Source organism: Myodes glareolus, chromosome 14 (genome assembly GCF_982192425.1).
Source record: "Myodes glareolus chromosome 14, mMyoGla1.1, whole genome shotgun sequence".
Lineage (NCBI taxonomy): Eukaryota > Metazoa > Chordata > Mammalia > Rodentia > Cricetidae > Myodes > Myodes glareolus.
The window spans coordinates 66,979,195-67,005,395 of record NC_142039.1 but is presented as its reverse complement, the minus strand read 5'-3'; the positions used below and the strand labels follow the sequence as shown (position 1 = coordinate 67,005,395).

The window sequence follows — 26,201 nt, the reverse complement described above, 5'->3', positions numbered from 1 at the left end:
GCTTCCTGGTTAGCAACCCAAGGGGCGCTCATTCCTGCTCTTTCTTTCTAGTGCCTGTCTGCCTTGGCTGGTCTGTGGGGTGACATCAAAGGGACATTTGTCATCTGGTTCTCCCTTCATTAAGTAAATGTCACTAGCAGATGACCAGGCATCTTTTCTAAGTCTGATGCTCTTGGCTTACCTGTGGGTAAGCCGAGATTGCTTTTATGTTTCCTGGCTGTCCAGACCCGAATAATCACACAAAACTATATTAACTACAACATTGTTTGGCTGATGGCTCAGGTATATTTCTAGCTAGCTCTTACATCTTAAATTAACCTATTTCTATTCATCTGTGTTTCGCCACAAGACTGTGGCTTACTGGTAAGGTTCTGGCATCTTTCTCCTTCTTCATCTACATGGTGTCTGTCTGATTCCACCGTCTTTCTCCCAGCATTCAGTTTAGATTTCCCGTTTTCCTATATTCTGCCCTGCCATAGAGCAAAACAGCTTTTTAAAATAAACTAATGGTAATAAAACATGTTCATAGCATACAGAGGGGAATTCCTCGTCGCCTGTGGGTGAGCCTGACTTTTTTACCAGGCCGTTGTGCTTTGTTCTTCAGTCATGGAATCTTTAAATGTATTCTTTTACTTATCTCTTTTTATCTGACAGTTTGGTCTGTGATTTTTCTCAACAAATAGAAGTATCTTTCTTCAGAACGATTCAGCTGGATCCACTTTTTTCCCAACTAGACTTGTGATTTTGAGTTTTCTACTTTTCTTCACCCACAAATCACAAACCCACTATTTTTTTTTATATTTTCTTTAGTTTGTTCCATAGTTTTGTATGTCACAATTATTTAAATTCTCTCTGGAGGGACTTTTAGATGCAATAGGAGGTTGAGGACCAATATCTTTAAGTCTCTAAAACAAGTGAGCTTGTTTCCATGTAACCGCTTATTAACTATTTTGTGTGTTCTGTGCCACAATGAGCCTCCTCCTACAACATATGTGCTTTCTGTTTGGGGCTCTCTTTCTGGACTGTGGTTATGCTCAGATGAACTGCTCATTCATCCATGTGTAAATCCTGACCTGTTTTAGACGGGATGGCTTTGAAGCTGTCTCAATATCTGGTGCTGTGATTTCTGCCTCTTTCATTTTCCTTTATATAAATCATCTTTGCTATTTTTGATTTGTATTTTATTTTATAAATAATATGACATTTATTAGTAACATTTCTTTTTATTACATCTATTTATTATGTGTGCACTTGTGCCATGAGGAAGCCAGGATTGTTAAATTGCGTATCTGATCTTGGTTTAATTTGGTGGGTGGAGTATATTGAGAAAATCATCTTTTTCTTTTAAATTTTCAACTTGTTAGGGTACAGGTTTTTAAAGAATGTCCTGATGATTCTCTGGATTTCCTGTGTGCCTGTTGTTATGTCTCTCCTTTTATCTCTAATTTGTTGATCTTCTCACTCCACCTTTTAGCTAATTTGGCTAAGGGTTTGTCAAGAATACTGATTTTCTCAAAGAACTAACTCATTGTTTCATTGTTAGTATTTCTGTCTTTGCTCTATTGTTTTGATTGTAGCCCTCAGTTTGATTATTCCCTGTCTCCTACTCCATTTGGGCATTATTTCATTATTTCTCCTTTTTTTCTCTAGAGCTTTCAGTTGTGTTGTTAAGTTTTTGAGATCTCTCCAGTCTTTTTTTATATGAAGGTACGTAGCGCTGTGAACTTTCCTCCTAGAGCTGCCTTCATTGTGTCCAAAAGTCTGGATATGTTGTATTTTTATTTTCATTCAATTCTAAAACCTTTTTATCTTTCTTAATATCTGATTTGACCCATGAAATGGAAAAAGGAGGGAAAGACAGGCTCCTGCAGATGGCCTGCCACAGGACTAGGAGTGAGACTCAGAATTGGAACTGTAGGGTGAAATGAAGAATGAAGACTGCCTACCTAATTCCCTGGTCACCCTAGTCCTTAGTCAGTGGGTTTCCAGAGAGAGAGGAGAGGGAGGAGGGAGTGAGGGAGGGAGGGAGAGAGAGAGAGAGAGAGAGAGAGAGAGAGACTTGGAAATTGGCCAGGGTAAGGAAGGGAGTCTGTTAGAGAGGATTGGCTTAGTCCCCTGGGAGTGAGGTCAGAGAGGAAGGAGAGAGAACATCAGGTGGTCTACCCAAGCTGGGTTTGAGACTGGGGAATTGGAATTTGGAAGATGAGAAGGTGAGTGAATCTCACCTGCCTGATTCCTTGGCCAGCTTGGACAGAGGGTTTCTGGGGAGAAATTCCGTGTGATTGCTTTTATTGTGAGCAACATTGAAGCTTAACAAATGTTTCTTCAGCATGTTTTGACAGAAAATGTGATTATTTTTTTCTTAAGCCCATAAACATGGGTTCTACACGGGTAGGATTTTCTGCTGCACCTGTTTGTCACAAAGTTTGAAGTCTGTTCATAAATCAACAGTGCTTCAGTAGGTGTGCATCCATCTGGTTTGGGTATCAAGGTGACGTGTTCACACTCACCTCTTAGTGTAAGGGAGACTGCTTTAGGCAAGAGATGACGTGTTACAGAGCCCTTCCCCAACTGCTATTCAAATGGAAGCCCAGAGATATCCTGATTTACTTTTGCTTTAATATATATCACCAAAAGTGGGCACTTACTTGTTAAATTGCTCCCCCTAGGTTATAATTTATATATGAATAACCTTCTTGCTCTTGTAGTATCCCCAAGGGCTTGGGACAGTGCCTGATACACAGTGAGTGTTCACAAAGTAGGTATTCAATAGACATTGGGTGGATACTTGATCCAGCATGGCCTTTTCAGATTATGAGGTGGGAGTTCAAGAAATTTGAGGAGAGGTGTGTGTGTGTGTGTGTGTTGTTTTGTGTGTGTGTATGTTGGGGGGGGGGGGGAGTCCTCTGCAAACACCAGGGCCTGTAGAATAACAATCCATGGGAGACAAGAAGTAAACTTGATTCAACATGACTTAGTTAGCTGGTGTTGGTTCAAACTTTAGAGTCTGACTCCAGGTAGTTTATTTAAGTCATATTTAAGCACAGCATAGCTTTGGAGAAAGTTTCCTGATGCAATTAACTCAATCTTATATGTACAATAAAACTTACGACATGTTTATATTTAAACTCTTTACAAAGTACACATGGCTTCTTCCATAAAGATGGGTTCTGTTGACTTTGAAGCAATGCTCAAGATAAGGGTTTAGGGAGGCTGACTGGGGTAAACAAAATACCCTGTGACGTCAAGATTGGCCTGACTCTACAGATAACTCAGAAATTACCTAGGATGTTGTAAAGTACAAGTGACATCTCCCATACGGATGGGTTTGACTGAGTGGTAAGTAATGCTCAAAATCTAGAGGGGACAAGTCTTGGATAAACAAGCATAATAATCTGGGGGATTCGGGTGAGGTCTGGCCCCACATACAGCAAAGATTACTGGGCTGTAATTACTGTATCCATTTCCAGCTTTCTGGGAGTAAAACCGATAAACTTAGCCTTCCTTTGGCTTCCCTAGTGCTTGTCTGTAAGCATGAAGACCTCGGCCCTCTACAGGTGTGTGAGTGTGCAAATATAACACTACTAATTTGGACCTACGGTGAATTTTTACAGGTGTAGAACCACAAGCAAGATTTCCTAAATAGAAGCATCCCGGAGCCCTTTCTTCCTTCAGAGGCCTTGCAGCAATTCAGTTGTGGTTATCAAAGAGAAAATAGCAGAGAAAAACCTTCAAAAATTTGGGGAGAATATAAATATTTCACGTGGAAAAATTGGTATTTAAAAATATGATTTTTTTTTAAAAAAAGCCTAGCTGAGTACGTCATCACATAGGAAAAAGACAATTAAATGTATTTTCTAAGTCTTTATATCCCTACAAATTGTTTTAAAAGACATCCACAGGGAAGAGCAGAGAGTAATGAACCAGTGCATGTATACTTGGGCCCCACTCTCTGTCTCTGCTCCTATCCAGTCTAGAATTCCCTGCCTTGGAAATAGTACTGCCCACCGTGGGTGGGTGCCCCCCCCCATCAAGTATCATAATCAAGATAATCACCTACAGACATGCCCACGGGCTAATCTGATCTAGGCAATTCCTTATTGAAACTCTTTTCCCAGGTGACTGCCGATTGTGTTGGGTTAACAGTCGAAACCAATCATTGCACCCTGCTAACAATACTTTATTACATTTTCACAAACCAGTATCAAGGTGTGAAGAAAATGAGGAAATGGAATCGTGATAAGGTTCTCATGGGAGCTGATTCCCAGGGTTGTGCTATCATATAGTTTTAATTCTGGAGCGGAATTCACAGGACATCAAGAAAGCTTGTTAAGTCGTACCCACTGATGACTATTCTTTTGGGGGGCTGTTAGCTGGATCTGATTATCTGGTTTAATTGATCCTACAGAGGATAGCGTTAGCTGGAAAGGAGATGGAAATGAGAGACTTAATTAAAAATGTAAAGTTGCCTCCTCGCTGTGAGGACACTGAAATAGACACTGAACACGTTCTCTTCAATATTTATTCATCTGATTTTCATGGTAATCGGCTGGTCCCTGACTATAAAGGGGAAGCTTGGCAAGTTAGATTACTCAGAGAAAGGAGGATGCAAAAAGCGGTCTGAGTCTAAATTTACTCCGGCGTCTAGCAGCCTCTGAGCTCTCTCTCGCTGTGCACTGAGGTCACTGGGAAGCCAGAGAGGAGGGCACCCAACACAGCTCTGAGTCTCTGCGGTGGGGTGTTGAAGAAGGGGACTCTAAAATAGCATGGAGGGGAGCTGGTGACAGAGGTTGTGGGAGAGATGGCGCGCTCGGCACCTGAATCATCCCGTCAGTCCGTGTGTGTCTAAAACTCATGGTTGATTCATCCTTTTGGCCAAGCAGGGCCAGCAGGGTGCGGTGAACACCATGCTTGTGTTAGGAGAAACCACTGTGGCTCCGGTGTCCAGGTCCTCTGTAGGCTTGACTCAGGTAGCCGCTAGCATGTTTCAAAGTACACACTAGGGATTTTAGTTACTAAATTGCGCTACGATGGCATACTTCCGCAGTCACTGGGGCTCTCTGTGTCCCCCACTTGTTCTCTGATACCTATACTAGATCACCTTTGTGTCCACTCTCTCCCCCTGCAGCCCAGGTGCTGAGACCCCAGTTGGGTTACTGTGTTTACCCCCACTCCCTCTGACATGGTGCCTTTTTTGTCTTTATTTTGCATTGATTTTCCAGGAAGGAAAAAGAACAGGAATTAAGGGAAGGCAGAAGCATTTTAAGTATCTTGCAGCGTATTTCTGTTTGACCCCTTGTCATTTTGCTTATAAATGCCATCAGACTGCACCTCTGCCATTACGAACATTAAAGGGGAACTTTCTGGAAAGCTGCAGGAGTAAAACCTTATGTTTCCCTCAAGGTTCTGTATCTTTGGAGCATTTCTTAACCTTTCAACATTGTCTCTCCGTGGCATACAAGCATATGTTTATATGCTTTTGCAAATTGTATATTTAATTTCTAAGAGAGTTATTATTCCCCGAGTTATTTTTTTACATACATTTTTCCTTTTTTATTTACTTATTTATTTATTTATAAGAATTTCCACTTCCTCCCCTCCTCCCAGTACCCTCCCGCTCCCCCAACTCCCTCTCCTCCTCCCTCTCCAGTCCCAAGAGCAATCAGGGTTTCCTGCCCTGTGGGAAGTCCAAGTTCCTCCCCCCTCCCTCCAGGTCCAGGAAGGTGAGCATCCAAACAGATCAGGATCCCAAAAAACCAGTACATGCAGACGAAACAAGACCCAGTGCCATTGTCAATGGCTTCTCAGTCAGCCCCCATGTCAGCCAAATTCAGAGAATCCGGTTTGATCACATGCTCGTTCAGTCCCAGTCCAGCTGGCCTTGTTGAGCTCTCATTCGATCAGTCCCCTTGTAACAGTGGGTGAGCACACCCTTCGCGGTCCTGACTTCCTTTTTCATGTTCTCCCTCCTTCTGCTCCTCATTTGGACCTTGGGGGCTCAGTCCAGTGCTCCAATGTGGGTCTCTGTCTCTATCTCCATCCATCGTCGGATGAAGGTTCCCTCTGGTTCTACCTTCCTTGCTCACGTTCTCCCTCCCTCTGCTTCTCATTTGGATCTAGGGAGTTAAGTTCAGTGTTCCAATATGTGTCTCTGTCTCTATCTCCATCCATCGCCAGATGAAGGTTCTATGGTGACATGCAAAATATTCATCAGTAGGGTTATGGGCCAAGGCCAGTTCAGGCACCCTCTCCTCTGCTGCCCAGGAAACAATCTGGGGACCTCTCCTTGGGCCTGGGAACCCCTCCAGAATCAAGTCTCTTGCAAACCCTAAAATGGCTCCCTTAGTTGAGATATATACTTCCCTGCTCCCATAACCATCCTTCCTCCCTCCCCCCTCCCATTCCCCCAAGCCATCCCAATCCTCCCCCTCTCCCTAACCATCTCCCCTTACTTCCACCCCCCCACCCCCAGTGCACCCAAGTTTGCCTGGCAATCTTGTCTACTTCTAATATCCAGGAGAATAACTATATGATTTTCTTCAGGTTCACCTTCTTATTTAGCTTCTCTAGGATCACGAATTATAGGCTCAAAGACCTTTAACTATGGCTAGAATCCACTTATGAGTGAGTACATACCATATTCCTCTTTTTGGGTCTGGGTTACCTCACTCAATAAAGCGTTTTCTATTTCCATACATTTGCATGCAAAATTCAAGATGTCATTGTTTTTTTTACCGCTGAGTAAAACTCTAATGTGTATATGTTCCACACCTTTTTCAACCATTCTTCTATTGAGGGGCACCGCGGTTGTTTCCATGTTCTGGCTATTACAAATAGTGCAGCTATGAACATAGTTGAACAAATACTTTTGTAGTATGATAGGACATCTCTTGGGTATATTCCCAAGAGTGGAATTGCTGGGTCCTGAGGGAGGTTGACTCCCAATTTCCTGAGAAACCGCCACACTGATTTCCACAGTGGCTGCACAAGTTTGCATTCCCACCAACAATGGATGAGTGTTCCCTTCTCTCCACATCCTCTCCAACATAGGCTATCATTGGTGTTTTTGAGTTTAGCTATTCTGACAGGTGTAAGATGGTATCTCAAAGTGGTTTTGATTTGCATTTCCCTGATCGCTAAGGAGGTTGAGCATGACCTTAAGTGTCTTTTGGCCATTGGAAGTTCATCTGTTGTGAATTCTCTGTTCAGTTCAGTACCCCATTTTTAAATTGGGTTAATTAGAATTTTAGTGTCTAGTTTCTTGAGTTCTTTGTATATTTTGGAGATCGGACCTTTGTCTGATGAGGGGTTTGTGAAGATCTTCTCCCAGTCCTAAGGTAGCCTTTTTGTCTTACTGACAGTGTCCTTTGCTTTACAGAAGCTTCTCAGTTTCAGTAGGTCCCATTTATTCATTGATTCCCTTATTGTCTGTGCTACTGGGGTTTTACTTAGGAAGTGGTCTCCTGTGCCTATATCTTGTAGACTACATCCCACTTTCTCTTCTATCAGGTTCAAAGTGGTCAGGTTAATGTTGATGTCTTTAATCCATTTGAACTTGAGTTTTGTGCATGGTGATAGATATGGATCTACTTTCATTCTTCTACAGGTTGACATCCAGTTATGCCAGCACCATTTGTTAAGATGCTTTCCTTCTTCCATTGTATACCTTTAGCTCCCTTGTCGAAAATTAGGTGTTCATAGGTTTGTGGGTTAATATCCGGGTCTTCTATTCAATTCCATAGGTCGACTTCTCTGTTCTTATGCCAATACCAAGCTGTTTTCAATACTGTAGCTCTGTAATAGAGTTTGAAGTCAGGGATGGTAATGCCTCCAGAAGTTCCTTTATTGTATAAGATTGTTTTGGCTATCCTGGGGTTTTTTTTTGCCATATAAACTTGATTATTGTTCTCTCAAGATCTGTGAAGAAGTTTGATGGGATTTTGATGAGGATTGCATTGAATCTATAGATTGCTTTTGGTAGAATTGCCATTTTTTACTATGTTGATTCTCCCAATCCAAGAGCAGGGGAGGTCTTTCCATTTTCTGGTATCCTCCTCAATTTCTTTCTTCAAAGACTTAAAGTTCTTGTCAAATAGGTCTTTCACTTCCTTGGTTAGAGTTACCCCACGATATTTTATGCTATTTGTGGCTATCGTGAAAGGTGATGTTTCTCTGATTTCCCTCTCTGCTTCTTTATCCTTTGTGTATAGGAGGGCAACCGATTTTTTGGAGTTGATCTTGTATCCTGTCACATTACTAAAGGTGTTTATCAGCTGTAGGAGTTCTTTGGTAGAGTTTTTGGGGTCACTTATGTACACTATCATAACGTCTGCAAATAACGAAAGTTTAACTTCATCCTTTCCAATTCGAATCCCTTTGATCCCCTTATGTTGTCTTATTGCTATTGCTAGAACTTCAAGCACTATATTGAAGAGGTATGGAGAGAGTGGACAGCCTTGTCGTGTTCCTGATTTTAGTGGAATGGCTTTGAGTTTCTCTCCATTCAATTTGATGTTAGATGTTGGCTTGCTGTAAATTGCTTTTATTATATTTAGGTATGATCCTTGTATCCCCAATCTCTCTAACACCTTTATCATAAATGGGTGTTGAATTTTGTCAAATGCTTTTTCAGCATCCAATGAAATGATCATATGGTTTTTTCTTTCAGTTTATTTATATGATGGATTACATTGATAGATTTGTGTATGTTGAACCAGCCCTGCATCTCTGGGATGAAGCCCACTTGAACATAATGGATGATTTTTCTAATGTGTTCTTGGATTCGGTTTGCCAGTATTTTATTGAGAATTTTCGCGTCAATGTTCATGAGTGAGATTGGCCTGTAATTTTCTTTCTTGGTTGTGTCTTTGTGTGGTTTTGGTAACAGGGTAACTGTAGCTTCATAAAAAGAGTTTGGCAATGACTCTTCTGTTTCTATATCGTGAAATACATTAAAGAGTGTAGGTATTAGCTCTTCCTGGGAGTTCTGGTAGAATTCTGAATTGAAACCATCTGGCCCCGGGCTTTTTTTTGGTAGGGAGATTTTTGATAACAGCTTCTAATTCTTCATGACTGACAGGTCTATTTAGATTTTTCACCTGGTCTTGGTTCAACTTTGGTATATGGTACTTATCTAAAAAAATGTCCGTTTCTTTTACATTTTCCATTTTTGTGGCATACGGGCTTTTGTAGTAAGATCTAATGATTCTCTGAATTTCCTCTGTGTCTGTGGTTATGTCCTCCTTTTCATTTCTGATCTCATTAATTTGCATGTTCTCTCTCTGCTGTTTGATTAGTTTGGATAGGGGTTTGTCAATCTTGTTGATTTTCTCCAAGAACCAGCTTTTTGTTTCATTGATTCTTTGGATTGTTTTCTGTGTTTCTATTTTGTTGATTTCAGCCCTCAGTTTGATTATTTCCAGTCTTCTACTCCTCCTGGGTGAATCAGCTTCTTTTTTTTCTAGAGCTTTCAAGTGTGCTGTTAAGTCTCCAATGTGTGCTTTCTCCATTTTCTTTAATTGGGCACTTAGTGCTATGAACTTTCCTCTTAGCACTGCTTTCATAGTGTCCCATAGGTTTGAGTATGTTGTGTCTTTATTTTCATTAAATTCAAGGAAGACTTTAATTTCTTTCTTTATTTCTTCCTTGACCCAGGGGTGATTTAGTAGTTGACTGTTCAACTTCCATGAGTTTGTTGGCTTCCTGGGGGTAGCATTGTTGTTGAATTCTAACTTTAATCCATGGTGATTTGGCAAAACACAGGTGGTTACTAATATTTTTTTGTATGTGTGGAAGTTTGCTTTGTTTGTGGTCAATTTTCGAGAAGATTCCTTGAGCTGCAGAGAAGAAGGTATTCTTTCCTATTTGGGTGGAATGTTCTATAAATGTTTGTTAAGCCCATTTGATTCAATACCTCCAATAATTCTCTTATTTCTCTGTTAGGTTTCTGTCTGGTTGACCTGTCCATTGGTGAGAGAGGTGTGTTGAAGTCTCCTACTATTAGTGTGTGTGGTTTGATGACTGCCTTGAGTTCTAGAAGTGTTTCTTTTACATAAGTGGGTGGCTTTATATTAGGGGCATAGATATTCAGGATTGAGACTTCTTCCTGATGAATTGTTCCTGTTATGAGTATGAAATGTCCATCTCCATCTCTTCTGATTGATTTTAGTTTGAAGTCTATTTTGTTAGATATTAGAATGGCCACACCTGCTTGTTTCTTTAGGTCCATTTGCTTGGAAAACCTTTTCCCAACCCTTTACTCTGAGTAGGTGTCTGTCTTTGTGGTTGAAGTGTGTTTCTTGTAAACAGCAGAATGTTGGATCCTGTTTTCGAATCCAATCTCTAAGTCTGTGCCTTTTTATAGGTGAATTGAGTCCATTGATATTAGGTGATATTAATGACCAGTGGTTGTTGACTCTGGTTATTTTTTTGGGGGGGAGGGTAGTAGAGTGTATGTGTTTCCCTTCTTTGAGTTGTGCTTGTGAAGGGTTGCTAGATGTCTGAGTTATTGTAGGCAGTGTTGGGAATGTTGGATTCCTTGGGTTGTGATTTTCCTTCTAATACTTTCTGTAAGGCTGGATTTGTAGCTATGTATTGTTTAAATTTGTTTTTATCCTGGATTATTTTGTTTTCTCCATTGATAGTGAACAATAGCTTGGCTCGGTATAGTAGTCTGGGCTTGCATCCATGGTCCCTTAGTTTCTGCAGTACCTCTATCCAGGACCTTCTGGCTTTCATGGTTTCCATAGAGAAGTCCGGTCTGATAGGTTTACCTTTATAAGTTACTTGACCTTTATCCTTTGCAGCTCCTAATATTCTTTCTTTAATCTGAATGCTTTGTGTTTTGATTATTATATGGCGAGGGGATTTTTTTTTATCCAGTCTATTCGGTGTTCTGTATGCTTCTTGAACCTTCATAGGAATATCGTTCTTTAGGTTGGGAAAGTTTTCTTCTATAATTTTGTTGAATATATTTTCTGGACCTTTGATCTGCAATTCTTCTCCTTCTTCTACCCCTATTATTCTTAGATTTGGCTTTTTTTATTATGTCCCAGATTTCCTGAATGTTTTGTGATGAGAATTTGTTGGATTTGCTGTTTTCTTTGGTCAGAGCGTTTATTTTCTCTATGGTGTCTTCATAATCTGAGATTCGTTCTTCTATCTCTTGTATCCTATTGGTTATGCTTGTTTCTGAAGTCTCTGTTTGTTTACCTAGATTTTCCATAGTCAGCCGGCCCTCAGTTTGTGTTTTCTTCATTGCCTCCATTTCAGTTTTCAGTTCTTGAACTGTTTCCATTACCTGTTTGATTGTTTTTTCTTGGTTTCCCAGGGTTTCATTTACGGATTTACTCATTTCTTCAAACTTTTTGTTATACTTCTCTTCCAATTCTTTACTCATTTCTTCAATCTTTTGGTTATACTTCTCTTCCATTTCTTTAAGTGAGTTATTCATACCCTGTTTAAGGGACTCTATTGCTTTCATAATGACACTGTTTTCCACTTCTTCTGGAATAGGGTATTCAAGTCCTTCTGTAGTAAGATCGCTGGGATCTGGTGTTTTCATGTTGTTTTTCAGATTGTTGGAGGAGTTCTTGCCTTGGCGCCTGCCCATCTCTTCCTTCAGATGCTCTCCAATGGCTCTTCCCTCCACTGGGTCTTCTGCTACAGGATCAGTGCCCCTTGCTGGCAAGAAATCTCCCTGCCTGCAGTCTTACCTTGCTGCAGGCAAGCTATTAAAACAAAGGAACTCCCTCCTGCCTGGTTGCACTCACCGTCCTGTCCCGGTGGTGCCCACACAGGCTGGGTTGGAGGATTTTATGCCCCGAAAAAGGGAGGGAGAAAGGGAAGGGGTTCCTGGCTGAAAATGGGGAAGGAGTAGGAGGAGAGAGGACTTAGCTAGGGGAAGCCACCCCTTCGGAATACCCAGGGAGATAAGGATGGCGGGAAAACTGTGTGTTCCCTTACTGGGCTTCTGTGGCGGGTCAGGAACACACTTACCCCTCAATTGTATCTTCTGCTAAAGGATCAGTGCCCCTTGCTGGCCAGAAATCTGCATACATTTTGTTTTAATGGATGTAGTAATTCTTTTGTTTTTTATGTTATATATGTGAATTAAATTTTTTCTGGTATCCAGTTTATTTTCTGAGGTAGAATTGGTCTCTTCCCTTTGTGATGTGGTGTTTCTAGGATGTGCTCATGGCTGTATCTAGGGCTGTGTTGGTTGGCGTCCTCATCGCGACAGCTCAGTTCTCCTTCCTGGTGTCTATCCCTGACATCTGGGGTAGGGGGATGGACATCGGGCTGAGAGGACGAAAGCCTATGGAGCAGGGTGTCTGACCCAGGGAGGGAGAAGAGATTTGGAATGTCTTCGCCTCTCAGGATGGTCCTGAGTTAATGTACTATTGTTCTCTACAGAGGGCGTGTTTTCTTTCTTCATGAGTGCAGACAGGGGCTGTGTGTTCCATGTCTACAGCCCAACTGTCCCTTCCCTTGGAACCAGCAATGGAAGGGAAGCTAGGTCTAGAAGGAAGGGCGGACTGGACTGAAGGTCAACAGAGGCCTCCCTACAGACCAGAGAAAGTTCTGAGGTTCTGAACTGAGTTCCCTCGGCAACAATCCCATCACACTGGGAAAGTCAGTGCAGGCCCTGCTGCTGCAAAGCCCAGGCCAGGGGCAGCTTCTGCACTTGTCTGTCATCAGTGGGACATGCCACCAAACCACAAGTAAAGCTATATGAAGGCCATGGTTGCTGGGGTCTCTGTCCCCCTACCAGGTGTTCCAGATTGTGTGTCCAGTCAGCAAGCTGTGGGGCATCTTCTTCCCAGCTTCTGACCTCCACAAACCCTGTCAGGTGCTTGACAACATTAGCTAAGTTCCTGCCTGGGCATTCCTTTGGAGGCCCAGTACTGACGAGTCTGCATGTCATCCTTGCTGAGGGTGGCAGGAACTGGTCTCTCTGCTGGACACAATGACTCAAGCTTAGCTCAGTTTTTTGGGTGATGGCTCTTATGGGGACTATACATAGATCACTGTACAGAAATACAGAAATGAAGGTGCCACCCACCATGATTGTGCAAGTCACTTCTGGCCCTGGACTGGTGTGACTTCCCTGTCAGTGAAGGCCCTGGGTGGGAAGGAGCTCCTGGCACGATACGGGCCTGCCCCTCTCAGCTTCTTCCTGGCCTGCACAGCGTGACATCCATATAGAGTTCTGAGTGACAGAGCTGCTGTTCCAGACACCACAGCATGATGAAGGAACCCTTTCCCCTAGAAAATTTCTAGTTCCTTAACAGTGTGCACTTGGCCACAAGGGGGCGATAAAGGCACAGTTACCTCAGGGCTTCTAGAGGTGCCTCACCAAGGAGCGTTTTCAGGCGGGCTAGCATGCTGTCTTGACTCTTCCCTAGGCAAGCTGGCTATAGGGAGTGGCCACTTCCTCTTCTTTAGCAGGACTCTGAGCTTGAGGAGTTTCACAAAGGTATAGGAACTTTTGTGTTCCCTGTGGGCTTCCCTTTTGTGTGTGGATCTGATACTATCTTTGATGACGGAGAATGTGGTGGGAGATGGCTTTGGAGACACTGTAGGTAGTGGTTTCAGTTCACAGGAAAACTGAAGTTCTTCCTTCTTCTTGTGGGTTCTTCTTCCAGTGGGCATATGACACCCCAACTCCAGAGGCCTCACAGAGACAGGGTACCTTCTAAGTTCTTCTGGGTTCCCATGGTGGGGTAAGGCCTGAACCCCAACTCCAGAGGCCTCACAGAGACAAGGCACCTTCTAAGGTCGTCTGGGCTCCCGTTGGCGGGGTAAGGTCTGCAATAAGGTTTTGTGGGAGACACAGAGTGAAGACAGTTATCTTCTTGGGGTGAGAGACTGGTGTTGTCTCCAGCTACAGAGCCCCTGAGATACCATTTCAAGGTGGAACTGTCTGTGACAGGATCTTCTATGGCTATCTGTGACTTCAGAAGAACACTGTTTGTACTCAGTGCTTAGAATCCCAGTTATTCCCAGACAGCAGGGGCACAACTATGCCTATGGCTTTATAAATATTAGGGAGAACAGCAGGTTTTGTAGAAAAGGGGAGCTGAGATGGGATTCCCCTTTGTTAGGAGAGAGAGACTCAGGACCATGGGTAGTCAGGATCAGACCTTGACATGGAAGAATAGATCATCAGGAGAGAGAGCATTGGTCCAGAGGCATCAGGATGAGGCCCTGAGGGGAGAGAGAGCACCTTCAAAGTCCTTAAGGGAGCTGCATCAGAAGAGACAAACTACTACATGAAGGAGTCCTGAAGGAAGGACCTTCCATCCCTACGGACAGTGGGGGTTTCTGAGTCTCATAGGATTTCAGTGTGAGGCCCAGAGGCAAACTCCATATCATATCCTAGCCTGGCCTGGTCTACATGCCAGGCACGAGAAGTCAAGAAAGCACTAGATAAGAATGAAGCTATAATTCAAGGTTGTCCTTGGTCCAGAGATTGGAGGCTGGACTTGTTCACAGCTGCAAGTGGAAGGGAGAGAAATGAATTCCCTATGAGGGCTGCAAGGTTACAATTTTATCATGTTCTGTCCCAGAAATAGAGCTGTGGGGGTGGGGATGGCATACAGCCTGAGGGGGGAGGGACAACCTCTGGCCTGTGACCCAACAAGTGGTCTGGAGATAAGTTTTGAGTGTATGGTGGGATGTGTGTATACTGTGTAAATGGTAAATAAACTATTTTCTATATAAAGGACTTGAACTTCTTTGGATTTTGATGACTGTAGTTGTCTTAGGTTTCTCTTGCTGTGAAGAGACACCGTGACCACGACAACTCTTATAAGTGAGACATGTCATTGGAGCTGGCTTACAGTTTCAGAGACAAGGCACCAAGTCCATTACGTCATGGTAGGAAATATGGTCGCATGCATGCAAACATGGTGCTGGAGAAGGAACTGAGAGTTCTGTGTCTTGATCCACAGGCAGCAGGAGGCAAACTGAGACACTTTTCCTCCAGCAATGCCACACCTACTCTAACAAGCCCACACCTCCTAATAGTACCACTGCCTATGAGCCAACAGGGAAAATTACATTCAAATTATCACCTTGGGACCAATTTTCTTTGGATACCAAGAGACTGCTATATTTCCCCTATCTATCTATCTATCTATCTATCTATCTATCTATCTATCTATCTATCTATCTATCTATCTATCTCTGTATCTATCTATCTCTGTATCTATCTATCTATCTATCTCTGTATCTATCTCTGTATCTCTGTATCTATCTCTGTATCTATCTATCTATCTATCTATCTATCTATCTATCTATCTATCTATCTGTCTGTCTCTGTATCTATCTATCTCTGTATCTATCTATCTATCTCTGTATCTATCTATCTCTGTATCTATCTATCTATCTCCTTTGTATCTATCCATCTATCTATCTGTCTCTGTATCTATCTATCTATCTATCTATCTATCTATCTATCTATCTATCTATCTCTGTATCAATCTATCTGTCTTTCTTTAAGTAGATGGTCTTCACCAGTATCTTCTTGACTTTTGGCACATTGGCTTGGTCACGCTGAACCTCCCTTGCGCCCCTCAGAAGGGAAGGCCTATGAGTCAGAATTTTGCCAGACAGAATTGAAGGTAGTACAGTGTCCTTTTTCTCCTAATATTTTGCCTCTCTAAGGCTTCGTAATGGCTGCCTGTGGCCTTGAGCCATCCTCCTAATAAACCCCTCTGAAGGGAGAGCTCCTGCGTCCTCTCTGTGAACATGCCATTATTTTCTCTTATCTAACATTCTAATTGTCTACATTTTTTCCTGTATCATCTTCTACAAGTTTTATGATTTTCTGTTTAATACAATTGGGTTAATGTTTGAATGGATATAAGGTCATTTTTTTTTCACATGAATGTCTAATTGTTCTAGGACCATCGGCTAGACCTAACATTTTTCTTCAGTGTATGACTTTATCTCTCATTGAAATTTAGTTGTTATCTAGTGGGTCCATTCTGAGCTCCCTATTCAGTTCCATGGAGGCATTTGTCTGTCTCTCCACCAACCCTTCATTGTCTTGTTTCCTATAGCTTTATAGTAAGTCCTGAAGCAATGACAGTTTTCTATATTAGCTCCTCTCTTTCAGAGTCCAGAGTGCCAGCCGTTAGACCATGAAACTAATCCTGTTCTTTTCTTCCATATTTTGCTGACTACTCCAGATCTTTTTCTTCTTCACACAAACTTTAGAAAACAAAACATTATTCATAGCAACAACTTAGTTTGCAAAGACTTTGACTGAAATTATATGGGATCTAAAGACTGGGTTGGAAATGACTGTGATTTTGATGTATAGTCTGGCTATCCATGAACAAGGAATATTTTCTCTTTTATTGAATTCTTTGTTTTTTTATGAAGTTTTTGTAGCTTTTTTGATATATATCTTTATATACTTTGCTAAATTTATACCTAAATATTTCACTGAATACCCGAGTATCCAACCTTTTTATGTTAATGTAATTGGTATTTTGTTTTAAATTTCAAATTTTATGTAGTCATTGCTAGTAATAGAAGAAAGTGAATGACTTAACATTTTTTATTTACTTATTATTTTTAGGTGGTATATGTGTGTGTGTGTGTGTGTGTGTGTGTGTGTATAAAAGGGCATGCATGCTATGGTGTGTATGTGGAGGTCAGAGGACAGCATTGTGGGGTTGATTCTCTTCCTCCACTTTCACAAGTGTTCCAGGGTTTGAACTTAGGTCACCTTTGGACCACTGAGCCATCTCACTGGCCTGTGATCGACTTTTGCATATTAACTTAGGATCTTGGAAATTTACTTTAATTGTGTATTAGATCAAAGATAGTTTTCACTGCCATGCAGGAGTATGTAAGCAAAGGCAGTTTTGTTTTCCTTCCTAAACAATATTTTATTGTATTTTCTTGTTTTTATTAGTTGGGACTCCCTTTCTGTTGTCCCAGTGAGGCCAAGGAGAGCAGGAATGAGGCAGGCAGTGTCCACAGGGCAGTGGATTGAAGTGTTCAAAAATTGTCTCAGAGGGACAGATACAGATGAGGTACACTAAACTGACCAGCTGTTGTCACTGGCCAGCTGTTGTCACTGGCCAGCTGTTGTCGCTGACCAGCTGTTGTCGCTCACCAGCTGTTGTTGCTCACCAGCTGTTGTCGCTGACCAGCTGTTGTCGCTGACCAGCTGTTGTCGCTGACCAGCTGTTGTCGCTGACCAGCTGTTGTTGCTGACCAGGTGTTGTTGCTCACCAGCTGTTGTCTCTCACCAGCTGTTGTTGCTGACCAACTGTTGTCAGTGACCAGGGTCTGTACAGAAATCATCTCTGAAGCATGGTAAGTCCTCGGGTCCAGGAAGCCTGCTCCCCCCATTGCCTTCCTGGGCAGAGTCAGATGTCCAGAAAGCTCTACCAATGTGTTCTTTCTTTCCTTCTCGTCACAGCTGCTCAACCTCTGCTTGTTTTATCCTCACAGATCCGGACGAAGGACAGGGTCTTTGACAGCATCAGCCACCTCATCCACTACCATCTTGAGAGCGGCCTGCCCATCGTGTCCGCCGGGAGTGAGCTTTGCCTCCAGCAACCTGTGGAGAGGAAGCACTGAACTGACCCAGAGCCCTCCCTCTGCCTTGTGCCAGGTCAGGGGACCTGGGCTCCACTGCTCTCAGCCTATGGGAACTGGAGCAGCTGTCTGTGGGCTTATCACCCTTACAAAAGCCCCCCCCCCCACTCCAAGGGAAATTTCCTTTGAGGTCAAATTTCATAAACGTGTTCCACACATCTCAGATGCGTATTAGAGGTGTATATACCCACACATCCTGTACAAACGGCCCCTATATTTATATTTTTTAAGACTAAGAAAGATGTGAGATGAATGCTCTATGCTGTATGTTTTTAGTGAGAGGCAAATTTTGACTATAGTTGTTCAGGCAAAACTTTGAATTCAACTGGCCTACTGGGAAGCTTTGCTAGGAAGGTGTAGCCTGCAGTTCTATATAATAAGCACAACACAGGGGAATGCAGGTGAGCTGGCAGCTCCGGGACAAGCAGACTTGTGATAGAATATGACAGCATGCTGCCCAAACATCTGCCCCTGCCCTACAGCTCCATGTGAGTGCTGATTCCAGGCTGCAGCTCTGCTCACAGATGGAGGTGCCTCCTCCAGTTCTGGCTTCCTGGGTGCTGCCTCCCATGCCCCAGATTGACGCCATGGAAGTGAGTTTTCTGTCTCATGATGACCCACTAAAGTCCCACTCCAAATCAGGTGGTACTCTGCCTCTTTTCCTGGGTCATGTTTTAGGTCATGTTAGACCCATGTTGTTTGGGTCATGGGGACCTGTCACCTTTAACCCTGATTGTGTGTGTGTGTGGATTTGTGGCATTCATTTGAGGCCCAGGATGGTACACAATAAGGCTTAAGAGCTCTAGTTGACGCTTCCTTTGCTTTCGTCAGCGTAGTGATAGAATGAATGTCTGCGAAAGGCAGGATGTGGAATGTGTTCCAGGTCTGCATGTCCTTCGAGCCAGTGTGCTCGCCACAGACTGTGCAGGGAACGTCCTGGTGAGATGGCCTCCCACCTACCTCTTGTATTCAGTAGAACAAAAGGCATGGGTAAGAACCCTGCAAGGCAGGTACCAGCTACTGCCCAGAATTGAACCTTCGAGACACACCCACTGTCTGTTCCTCCCATTTCCGTGTATGCTCAGCACCAGGCTCCAAAGCCTTTGGTACTAGCTGGAGTGAGGGATGGTAAGCCATCTCCCCTCCTCTCCACATTTTCTCAGTAGCCCAATGAAAAGTAACCAAGCCCATGGCCCTCTGTCTTGACCCTTTTTCTCCCAGCTCAGAAGCTGTTGATTCATGAGGGGTGATTTCATCTTTCAAAGTTGGCTGTGTCTATGACTTTTTTTTTTTTTTTAAAAAAAGGTTGTGATCAGTCTGTGACTTAGCAAACACAGGCAGATGATGCATTTGCTGGTTGGCACCTCCTCATAAGACTACAGCCTGGCCGCTGGTCCCTGTGAGATCCCATGTGTGTGGCAACCCGGCCAGTAAGCTAGGACTCTGTACATTTTAGGGTTGAATGGTCATAAACTGGTTGATTTAAGAGGAATTGTGTGTGGAGGGGTGTAGAGAGGGGGTCTAGTATTTAAGAACACTGACTACTCTCCTAGAGGACTTAAGTTCAGTTCCCAGCACCCACATGGCAGCTCACAACTGTAACTTGCATCCAGGGTATCTATCTCCTCTGCTGGCCTCCATAGGTACCAAGTAGGCACATGATGCCTATACACACTTACAAGCAAAAAACCCATACGTATGAAAATATTTTTTAAAAAGTAGTTAAATGGAAACCTAATCATTAGGCAAATCAGGGTTCTGCATGGCTCTAATGCTAAGCATGTGAACCCTGCTTTTGCTGCTGTGTAGTCAGTTAGGTGCTAACGGTGAGTCTGGGTGGAGAAGATCCCAGGCTCTGTACATGAACACTTCTTTGCAGTTTTTACCCTGTGAGGACCCACTGAATCTGAGTTGGCAGTAGAATATTCTAGAACTAGAATTCTGGGGAGCCTGGCATTAATACTCACCATCCTACTGCCACCTGAATGTGGATGAAGCCCTGGAGATGAGCAGATACACTGGCAGCCCCTGGCTCAGGCTCTCTCCCTGTTACCATACACATAGGCTTTGGGGTACTCCTAAGAGTCACCCTGCACTCTGCCTCTCAGGAGGCTATGCCTTGTGCACCTACATGCAGGTCTTGCTGCTCCTGTGTATGAATATAGACTGCTTACAAAAATATGTGTAATTGCCCTTTCCCCCCATTCTTGAATTCCACTTTGTGCAAGGCTGAAATGCCTGTGTTCAAGTCACCCGTAAAGTGTTCCAGACCGTGAGGCACCCCCATCGTTTTGTTCTCCTCTCCAGGGAAGTTAAAAAGCTGCACTCAGAAGTTACATTTGCTTCCTCTGAAGTCAGGGTGATAGGGTTTATAGGAATCCATTTAGAAAATTTAAAGTATCGGGACCAATGTTTTTCTTTTCCATTTTAATTCAGAATATGTAATTTTGATCTCAGATTGCAGGCTGGACGTATGTATGCTTAGGAAAGTCTTTCCAACACAGGGTAGGCTGTAGAGGGTGCCCATGGCAGCCATGGTCTGACCTGTATTCCATATGAAGCATGTCAGAAGTCACACAGGCTTATTACTTCCTTCTACAAACACTGTGTATGTGATGGGACATTCTCTCAAATATCATTTACACATGGGGAAACTGAGGCTCACTTCAGGTTCCTTGGTCAGCTAACAGAAGAACCATTCTGCTCACTCAGCATTTTCTGTGCACAGCTGTCTGCTAGTCTGTGCTTCGAGGCCAGAGCTTGGAGTCAAACCCCAAAGAGCCTCTTCTTTGAGCCTGGGCTCCTCTTCCCTTGGTTTCCAGCCCATATCTGCCTGAGCAGGGTTACAGGCTACACAGTAGCAACTCCAGGCAGAACAACACTGTATTGTGCATTCAGGCCTTTGACTCCCAGGCACAGTCTATACCAGGTGTGAGCATGCACAGTGTGCCTGGATCCTGTGCTCCTTCTTCGGGCATCCTGCCATACCACCCAGAACTCTGCATCTATTAGTGGTGCATGATGGAGCTCAGCAGCCTTAAAGCAGTGTGTCTGCTCTTGCACAGTGGCCCTGAAGCCCCCCGCCTAGTCCCTCCTTCCACGCTCTCCTGGGAGAGTTAGCTGCGCTTCAAATAACCTCTCCATACTGGCAAGGCTGGCTGGGCCTCTCATGGGGCTGTTCATCATCGTCTAGGTTGGCTCTGAACTTCTCCCTCCACCCTAAGGTAGGCAATCTGCTAATGCCATATTTAAATAGCTCAATCTTAAATCTACACTTACATTCCCATATGTCCTTTTTGTATTTAAAGGACCAAGAGCTGGGTGCCTGCTCAGCCTCGATGAGCAGCTATCTGTTACAGGCCATCTCGGATGGATTGATGCCAAATAGGCCACATGTGGCAACCGGGAGGTTCTCCTGGCAACCTCCTTCACAGAGGCACTGTGAAGGCTGTGGTGAACCATGAGTGGAGGGAAAAGTCTAGATTGGAAAGGAGGAAAGGACAAGGGAGAATGAATTCTCCAAAGCCTGTAGACTTCAGGTCACAATTGCCAGGTGTCCAGGCTCCATGTCCACCCTGGTGTCCTGAAAATGCCCACTTTTCCAAAAGGAAGCTTTCCCCTTGGCATCAGACACCTGGGAGGCTTCCTTCCTTTGGGGCGTGGTTGTAGAGTGGACACCTCATTTCCATGTTAGAGCCAGTATCACGTCCTCTTCTTGATGGAGTAAATTGAGTAGAAACTCAACTTGGCTGCGATAATGGCGCAGCAGTGGCCACAGCAGCGAAGCTCAGCGCCAGCGCAAGTAGAACAGTGTGGCTGTGGCTGCTGGGTGGGTTCTCTGAGCTGTAGCGCCTGCCTACCCTAGGGCTTTCCTCAAGGAGTGGTATGAACTGATAACCACGCGAAGTGCATGGAAGGTGACTTCCTGGGGTTCTTCATTCACAAGAACCATTTCTCTTCTCCCCCACAGGCCAGACATGCCATGCCATCTATAAACAGCTCTGTGCATGGCGACAGCCAGATTTTAAGTAGGAGGAGGCTAGAAGGATTGCAAAAGAGACCACGTGCCCAGACAAATCCGTGTGATGCTAGTTCTTAGGAAACATTTGAAGCCCTTTCCAAGAAAGCGCAGATAAACCCCACTCCTGGAACATATTACAAACCTAAAACTCGTGGCTTTGCCTGGGATAATGGACATGTTTCCAAGGCAGCTCAGCTGTCTTGGAGGGGCCTTGTTTTTCAGGTGAAGAAACTGAGTCAGGCAGTGGATGGCAGTGGTCAGTGCCAGATCTAGGAAAGAACCCAGGACTTACTAAGGCCCCCTGAGGCTCAAACATGTAGCTCACTCTATGGAGGCAACAAGCCGTCCATTTCAAAACACATGAAGGACTGAGCAATTCGCATGAGAAACAGGATTTACGGTTGGTGACATCACTGATGTTCTCCCAAAAGGAGGCATCAGATGCGTTCTGGATATTTTGGAAATGATCCTAGGAGTCAGGAGGGAACTGGCTAATAAGGAATGGTTGCATTGTGGAGTATGTTTCCACAAAGTGTACACCCGGGGCATCTACCTGCTGCTGAGCCTTGGGAGCAGACCTGGACCTGAGGTCATGGAGAGGGCGGGGAGGAGCTCCACCGCAGCCAACACGAGTGGAAGGCTATCTCCAGCGATTTCTGCCCTGCCCGTGTACACCCACGCACGCTCTGCAAGCTGGGACATGCTGGGGCGAGGCTGGTGTTTACAATAAACAGTCTCAGAGCGGAAGGCAGATATTGAAGCACCAGGCTGCTTAGCCCACACAAAGATTTCAGGGTTCTGCCCCTCGAGCTCCCCACTCAGTGGGCCTAGAGTGCGGGGTGCATACTTGCATTTTTCAGTTTGAGGATGTGCCGATGCTAGGGGTCTCGGCTTTGACAGGGACTGGCGAGAGTCTCCAACCCTTCCTTGACTTTTACTGGCAGCCCCCACTTCCCTGCCCCACCCCCACTTTTTTATGAAGAATTTTTCACACCATTTTGTGTCATAGATCCCAGGTCCATACTGTGAATTTAAAGATGAAGAACTAATAAGTACTTGTAACCCCCTGCAAGCGTAGCTGGCAGATAAAATGCCATCTGCCCGACAAGATGCATTTATAATGGGATTTATGAATATTTATAAGTTTGCGAGCGGCAAAGGCACTGTTTGAAAACTGGCACATCTGATGGCAGCCAGGAAAAAACACAGCTCGCAACTTTATACCAGAGTGTGAGCTGCGCATGCGTGTTATACACAGACACAAAATTCCCTCGATTCAGATGGCATGTGCGCCTCCAGCTCAACCCTGTACTGGGTGTCCTGAGCCTCTGGGCTTTTCTAACGCGCACAACTGTAAATCAAAATGGCATCAAGAGATCGGGGATTAATGGGCTCTCAGCAGACCCAGGGAACAAGGTTCTGGGTGCTGTGGAATTGTGAGACTGTGGCGCACAAACGGGAGGAATGGGTTGCAAGGAGAGTGAGGGAGGCGTGTCACTGTGGGCCAAGGCAGAGGGAGAGCCAGCCAGCTATAGCCAGGCATGTCTGTAATCCCAGCATTTTGCGCAGTAGAGGCTGGAGGATCGGAAGTTCAGGGCCAACCAGGGCTATATCAGGCCATGTCTCAGCAGAATTAAACAGGGTGGGGAGCAGTCAGCAGAAGACAAGGAAGGGGCAGATGTTAGATTGAAAAAAGAAGAGCAGATGAAACACCTGCAGACCCACATCTTTCCTGACTCCGGCACAGCCAGACTTGGCTTGCCAGCCTTCCTGGCCACCTTTGTATATTGTGTCCTATGTAACAGGCCCTGGAGGAACTCTGGGAACCCCACCTCTGACACACACAGTGGGGAGAGTGCAGGAGGTCTTTCAGGGCTGGTGTCCCCACACCCAGTTAGGGTCAGGACTGAGCTGGGGGCTCTGAAGGCTTTGCACAGTAGGTGGCGCTGTGGAGCCTGCGACGCAGAAAAGGGAGCAAAAGTTCAAGCTGCAACCCTGCATGGAAACTGCTGATGTCAGCGGGATGTCGAGGACAGACTGAGGACCTGCTTTTCCTCTCACTCAGATGCCCTGGGTGAGTGAATCCCTGAGACCCCCCAAAACACACGTATGATTCTTGTCTTAGGGTGAAAGAGAGAAACCACGGGAAATGAACAGCTTTATTACCCATCGTGCATAGTGAACCATCCTGTGGAGTGAACCTCCCAAAGTACCAATTCACACTGTACCCCGGTTCACACTGCATCCACAAAACTTTCCCACAACCAAAGCCACTAACATTGGAGTCAAATGACAGCTCATAAGGCAGGGAAGAGTGGACTAACCAGGCTTGGGCGAGGAGTTTCTTCTTCTTCTTCTTTTTTTTTTAACACTATGTGTGAATTGTCAAATTGACTGTTCTCTATTCAACAACTTCTGGATATAACTTGTTTCGGAGGATTGTAAAATTATGTGCGTTTCTTTGTATTCAGAATTAAACATTTGATGTTTAAAGACCCCGGATTAGGAGACAGCTCAGCATAAATGTATTGTATAACAAGGTATTTAATAGTTTTTCAAAAGCATTTGGATGGCCATACATATTGATATATGAATATTTGGAATTATTTTGTTTCTGTTAACCTCTGTGAGACACAGTTACTGTAACAGCGATCTGTCTGGGCCTGTGGCCAGCCCACATCCTTCTACTTTGATACCGGCATGGAATTGACTTCCTAAGTCACCCACGAGGAGCAGAAATATAAAACCAATTTCAAGTTTTCTAATATTTTTCTATGATAAAACTTATGTGATTCGGTGAACATTTGGAGATCCCAAGATACAACAGACATAGGTAATTGGCTTGAACTGCCTTACCGCTAGGGACTCCATCTTGCTCTTTGGGGGACTGATGTCTCATGCCCTTCGCCATGGGCCTGACACACCACACCCAAGCTTCTGGGATAACCAAGTGGACTCAGTGTATAGCATCCCCTCCTCATGGCCCAGGTACGGCAGGGGGCAGGCCGACTACTCTAGACAATGCTGCTCTTCTTGTTATCACTAGGTACTGGAATACGTGCCTTCATCATCTGGACAGACATCCATGCATTCCGGTTTCCATAGCAGCCCCCATGAACCTCTGACTTAGACACTGAAATCATTTGGGTGATGAAGTTTGCACTTGTCCATACAGTTTCCAAAGCATGGAACCAGTGATGTAATTAGACATTTTCTATAAAAAGCAACCTTGTTCCATTTCTGTGAACGGCTTGTTCCCAGCACAGAATAACCCTGGCTCAAAGATTGAGAGAAGCGACCATTTTTAAACAGTTAATTGTTTCAGTGACTATAGGTGTGAGTCTGTTGGCAATAAAGGCTACTGTGAAAGTGTCTCTTGTTTGCATGACGGAACTTACGTTTGTCCAATGCCATTCATGCCTCTATAGAAGTTGGGGGACAACCTGTGGGAGTCAGCGCTCTCCTGGCGTGTGGGTCCTGGGGATCTAACTCAGGCCATCAGGTTTGGTGGCAAGCCAACTCCCCGGCCCTGGATCTTGTAATGCTTCAGAGAAGACAGGAGGATAGATTGGAAGTTTTCTCTAGAAAGCAGCCGTTTTGCTTTTCCTTGGAAGAAGAAAGGGTGACTTGGCAGAAACACTTCCAAAGACTCCCACCAGCATTGTGATCTGGAACACAGATGGCTCTGGGCAGAGAAGGACAGAGCTCACAGTGGAAAGGCTGCCCTGGGGACTTCTAACTACAGGTTATAACAATTGTACTCAATGAAGCATTGGGTCAAACATGGATCCTCTTGTAGGATTCAGGTTAGAGGCTAAAAGTTAGAACTTATGTGGGTCTCCGTCTTTATCTCCCATGAGGAGCAGAAGGAAGGAGAACATGAGCAAGGAAGTCAGGACCAAGAGGGGTGCGTCCACCCACTGAGACGGTGGAACTGATCTAATGGGAGCTCACCAAGCCCAGCTGGACTGGGAGGGATGGAGCATGTGATCAAACTGGACACTCTGAATGTGGCTGGCAATGAAGGCTGACTGAGAAGCCAAGGACAATGACACTGGGTTTTGATTCTACTGCATGGACTGACTTTGTGGGAGCCTGGTCTGTTTGGATGCTCACCTTTATAGACCTGGATGGAGCCGGGAGGACCTTGGACTTCCCACGGGGCAGGGAACCCTGACTGCTCTTAGGACTAGATAGAGAGAGGGGGAGGTGGGAAGGGGGAAGGAAAAGGGAGACAGGGAGGAGGTGGAAATTTTTAATAAATAAATAAAAAGTAATAAAAGTTAGAACTTGTGAGGCAGAGAGCCAATTCCGAGGGCTGGCACTGACTTGCTTACCTGTCTTGCATGGCACGGACAAAGGCCGCCCATTCTGATGCCCTCTGCTTGGACAATGCTTTTATTTTATAATTTCTCCCCTATAAAGGGGCTATTACCATTCTCCAAAACAGGGGACCTAGGCTGGGAAATGGCTCCCTGGGGGATGCCTTGTGCCTATGGAAAAGCCACACTCGGCAGTTTGTGTCTGTAATCCCAGCAGGAGGAAGGCAGATACCGGG

General features: G+C 44.4%; 1 protein-coding gene across 1 annotated transcript in view; it reads left to right on the top strand.

Annotated features, from left to right (window-relative positions):
- Positions 1-25,017, top strand: part of Shc3 (SHC adaptor protein 3) — a 133,359-nt gene extending 108,342 nt beyond the window's left edge. Inside the window, exon 12 of the mRNA XM_048447578.3 lies at positions 17,476-25,017. Coding sequence (XP_048303535.2) covers positions 17,476-17,604 — 129 coding nt within the window. The 3' untranslated portion in view covers positions 17,605-25,017. The remainder of the gene's footprint in view (positions 1-17,475) is intronic.
- Positions 25,018-26,201: the final 1,184 nt, after the last annotated feature.